A 4,345-nucleotide genomic window follows, 5' to 3' on the forward strand; every position below is an offset into this window, starting at 1 on the left:
TGATGATTTTTAGTGTGTCTGTGATATTCTATGTAACATCAGTAAATAAAAAAACACACCATCTTCGTGCTATGGTGCACAAATGTATTAGAACAAATATAAAAACGTATTTACTAAATAATCGTGTTGTTTCTTTCTAAACTACGCTTGTGAAATTGGTACATTTTGACTTTAACGTTTTCTTATCAATCGATCTAAATTTAGTTTCTCTTAATCTTGGTTTTCGCTGTAAAATGTAAATTAACTTTTCAGCAACAGTCTGAAAGTGTCATAAAGCATTAATATTGTGTTTTTCTTTTCAGGAAAACTCAATTTGAAATCTATGGGCTTGCCCACTTCCGACCTAGCTTAATATTCACTGGTATTCTGCAGGTGAAACCTTTTTATGTCAAATTCCTTTTGTTGCATAAAACAATTTAGTAAATTTTATATTAAAAAAGTAATATCAAACCGAAATTGAAACTTTGAAAAGAAACCATTTCAACCATTGGCAAATTACATGTTACATAAAAAGGTTCTCTCCCCTTTGTGTGTGTGTTTATTAGTTTAGAGATGTATGTTCTCGCCAGTTGTATTACCAAGGGACATCATCAAAACACTATCATATGGCGAGCGAATATGACCTTAACTTAAAATGCGTAATACTTAACAGTTTTTATTAACGGTTTCAAAGTTTTGAGTGAACAAAAAAATCAATACATGACATGAAATGCAACCAAATCTAAGGTTTTACATTATTATCATTAACACTTAAGTTCTTTCCAGCTGGTAATATAATCTATACTAAAGTGATACCCGAACTTGATGCTAGGCCTAATCATTCGTTTAGTTTCCCAAACACATTTACTAGTTTTGCTTAAAAAAGGCTTAATATTATACGTCACGAATGAAATGCTAGACATAAAGTCTCGATTAACCCCCCCCCCCCGGTGGCTCATCAGTAGTTTAAGGGCTTTCAATACGAAAAAATCGGGTTTCGATACCCGCAGTGGGCAGAGCACAGATAGCCCATTGTGTTGCTTTGGGTTTAAAAACAAATAAACAAATCGAATAAATTAGGACATGTACGGTCAAAAATAACTAAAATATTTTAATAAAAAATGATTGAAGGCTTGGAATTATTATATAATAGGTTGTGAAAAACAGAATTACAGCACGTCTGGGAATTTCCCAGATAAACCAAGCATGCAATAATAAAGGTTCGGGGAACTAGTATGTGGGAGGTAATGTGTAGTGTGATTTGTTATTGGTGGAATGAAAGAGACAAGACATAAATAAACACTTTATATGCTGGAGAAGACAGAACGGCCTATCGTACAGATGAAAATGGCTATTACACTCTAATACGTTAATTTGGAGTTTAAAAGTGAAGTAAAGATGCCCAAAATAATTAACAAAAGTAACATGATTAAAGGTTGAAACAACGACGAAAATTAAACAGTAAGTTTTGATTCTGTCTGAAAATCTCAAATTGTATTCTCTCTGTAGCTGACCTATCAGAAACTTATATCACAAGAATTTAAAACTACGTCTGTTTCACGTGACAGTCGTAAAGCGGTCCTCCATACACCACATAAAGTAATATACTGCACAACCATTACATAACACAGAGTTTGTTTCCGATATGAAACCCACGAAAAGTAACAATGGAGCTGAATTTAGCGCGATCTCGACCAGATTTAGGACGTTCCTAATCAGAACCTAGAACTATGTATAATTGTGCAAATATTAAGTACATAATATCAGAGAGTGGCATACTTAATACTTGTGATGTTAGAAACACGCATAGGTTCAAGAAGTCTTGATAGAAATGAATAAAAAACCCTATAACCCGAGCGTTTTCGAAAGGTGGACCTTTCTTCTTCAGGGGCAAAATGGGAATGATTTCCAGTAATCCGGTAATGTATTAACAAAACAAGTAGCAAACTACATAAATTACAAATATGTGCTGCTTTTGTACATGAAGAGATTGGGGAGATATGAATATAAATCCCCCGAACGAGGCCTAGGGGTTAGTTTGTTGAATGTGTTTCTAAGGGTTAGTTTATTGAATGGAGATCTAGGGGTTAGTTTGTTGAATGGGGATCTAAGGGTTAGTTTATTGAATGGAGATCTAGGGGTTAGTTTGTTGAATGGGGATCTAAGGGTTAGTTTATTGAATGGAGATCTAGGGGTTAGTTTGTTGAATGGGGATCTAAGGGCTAGTTTATTGAATGGGTTTCTAAGGGTTAGTTTATTGAATGGAGATCTAGGGGTTAGTTTGTTGAATGGGGATCTAAGGGTTAGTTTATTGAATGGGGATCTAAGGGTTAGTTTGTTGAATGGGTTTGTAAGGATTAGTTTATTGAATGGAGATCTAAGGGTTAGTTTATTGAATGGGGATCTAAGGGTTAGTTTGTTGAATGGGGATCTAATGGTTAGTTTGTTGAATGGGGATCCGAGGACTTGATATCAGAACGTGGTGCAACCACACATGCTTCAGCCGTGGGTGTGTTATAAGAATAACAGTAAATCCTGCTATTCAGCCAAGAGAAGCCACTTCAGTTGATGAATGGGTGCTTCCAACTTATCCACAATACAGAATTAAGAACAGCTATGATGAACCCTGACCTGGCCGTTCAGTCCACTGTATACAGCAGGTATCGTTCATGCAAACAAATTATAAACATTTAAATTCTGTGACTACGTTCTTCAAAATACCAAAGGGATAATTATAGTTTTCAGTTAGGTTTGTTTGTTTGTTTAGAATTTCGCACAAAGCTACTCGAGGGCTATCTGCGCTAGCTGTCCCTACTTTAGCAGTGATGGACTAGAGGGAAGGCAGCCAGTCAACACCACCCACCGCCAATTCTTAAGCTACTCTTTTACCAACGAATAGTGAGATTTACCGTCACATTATAGCACCTCCACGGCTGAAAGGGCGAGCATATTCGGCGACAGGGATTCGAACCCGCGATAGTTTTATCTAGAGTGGCGTTTTTAGTTGTCTTTCGGCCACCACAGTGGACCTATATTATATATGATTTCAAGAAGACGTAGTATTGATACTACTAATTTATTCTTCCGAATTATTCGGCGGACAAGCTATTCAAACTATTAAAAAATGAATATTAAACGGAATCTGTGATTCGATTCATCACTTGAAACTGAGTACATGATATACACTCCATCATTATAAGAAGCCTAGCCTTGTCCAAGGATACTGATGATGGGTGGGATCACCACGACAAGTGGTCATTTGGGCTTCATGTTTATATTTATTCATGTTTATATTTATTCATGTTTATATTTATTCATGTTTATATTTATTCATGTTTATATTTATTCATGTTTATATTTATAACTTTATTCTGATGGATCTTAACAACTGTTCAACTGTTTAGGAACTTCCTAGATGAAAGGTGCATCAAGCGAATGGATTGGTCAACACAATGACCGTGATTGATGAACTGCAAGTAGCACGTAATTCACCTCCAACCAGTGTTGGTGAACTGCAAGTAGCACGTAATTCACCTTCAACCAGTGTTGTTGAACTGGAAGTAGCGCGTGATTCACCTTCAACTAGTGTTGTTGAACTGGAAGTAGCGCGTGATTCACCTCCAACCAGTATTGGTAAACTGGAAGTAGCACGTGATTCACCTCCAACCAGCATTGGTGAACTGCAAGTAGCACGAGATTCACCTCCAACCAGCATTGGTGAACTGCAAGTAGCACGAGATTCACCTCCAACCAGCATTGGTGAACTGAAGTAGCACGTGATTCACCTCCAACAGTGTTGGTGAACTGCAAGTAGCTCGTGATCTACCTCCAACCAGTGTTGGTGAATTGGAAGTAGCACCTAATTCACCTCCAACCAGTATTGGTGAACTGGAAATAGCACGTGATTCACCTCCAACCAGTATTGGTGAACTGGAAGTAGCACATGATTCACCTCCAACCAGTATTGGTGAACTGGAAGTAGCACGTGATTTACCTCCAACCAATGTTGGTGAATTGGAAGTAGCAGCTAATTCACCTCCTACCAGTACTGGTGAACTGGAAGTAGCTCTGATGAAGTAGCGAGCATATTACCTCATTGATCTACAACTTTTAGCTAAGTTTGCCATATTGAAGTTTTACATTAGTGTTCAAGGTGCTTATTAACAAGTTTTTTCAAACTATTTACTGATATACAATTTACATGCTAGCAGATGACCATTTGTTAACTGGGTAAGCTGTTCCGTGAACATATACAATTTACATGCTAGCAGATGACCATTTGTTAACTGGGTAAGCTGTTCCGTGAACATATACAATTTACATGCTAGCAGATGACCATTTGTTAACTGGGTAAGCTGTTCCGTGA

At 37.1% G+C, this 4,345-nt stretch overlaps 1 protein-coding gene across 1 annotated transcript; it reads left to right on the forward strand.

Moving 5' to 3' along the window:
- Positions 1-3,431: 3,431 nt before the first annotated feature.
- LOC106476310 (salivary glue protein Sgs-4-like) lies at positions 3,432-4,059 on the forward strand. The gene is made up of 2 exons (XM_013936971.1): positions 3,432-3,703; positions 3,774-4,059. Exons 1-2 carry the CDS (start codon positions 3,432-3,434, stop codon positions 4,057-4,059), a joined length of 558 nt encoding a protein of 185 aa, XP_013792425.1.
- The last annotated feature ends 286 nt before the right edge of the window (positions 4,060-4,345 follow it).

The sequence above is a fragment of the Limulus polyphemus genome, unplaced genomic scaffold (genome assembly GCF_000517525.1).
Source record: "Limulus polyphemus unplaced genomic scaffold, Limulus_polyphemus-2.1.2 Scaffold10248, whole genome shotgun sequence".
Lineage (NCBI taxonomy): Eukaryota > Metazoa > Arthropoda > Merostomata > Xiphosura > Limulidae > Limulus > Limulus polyphemus.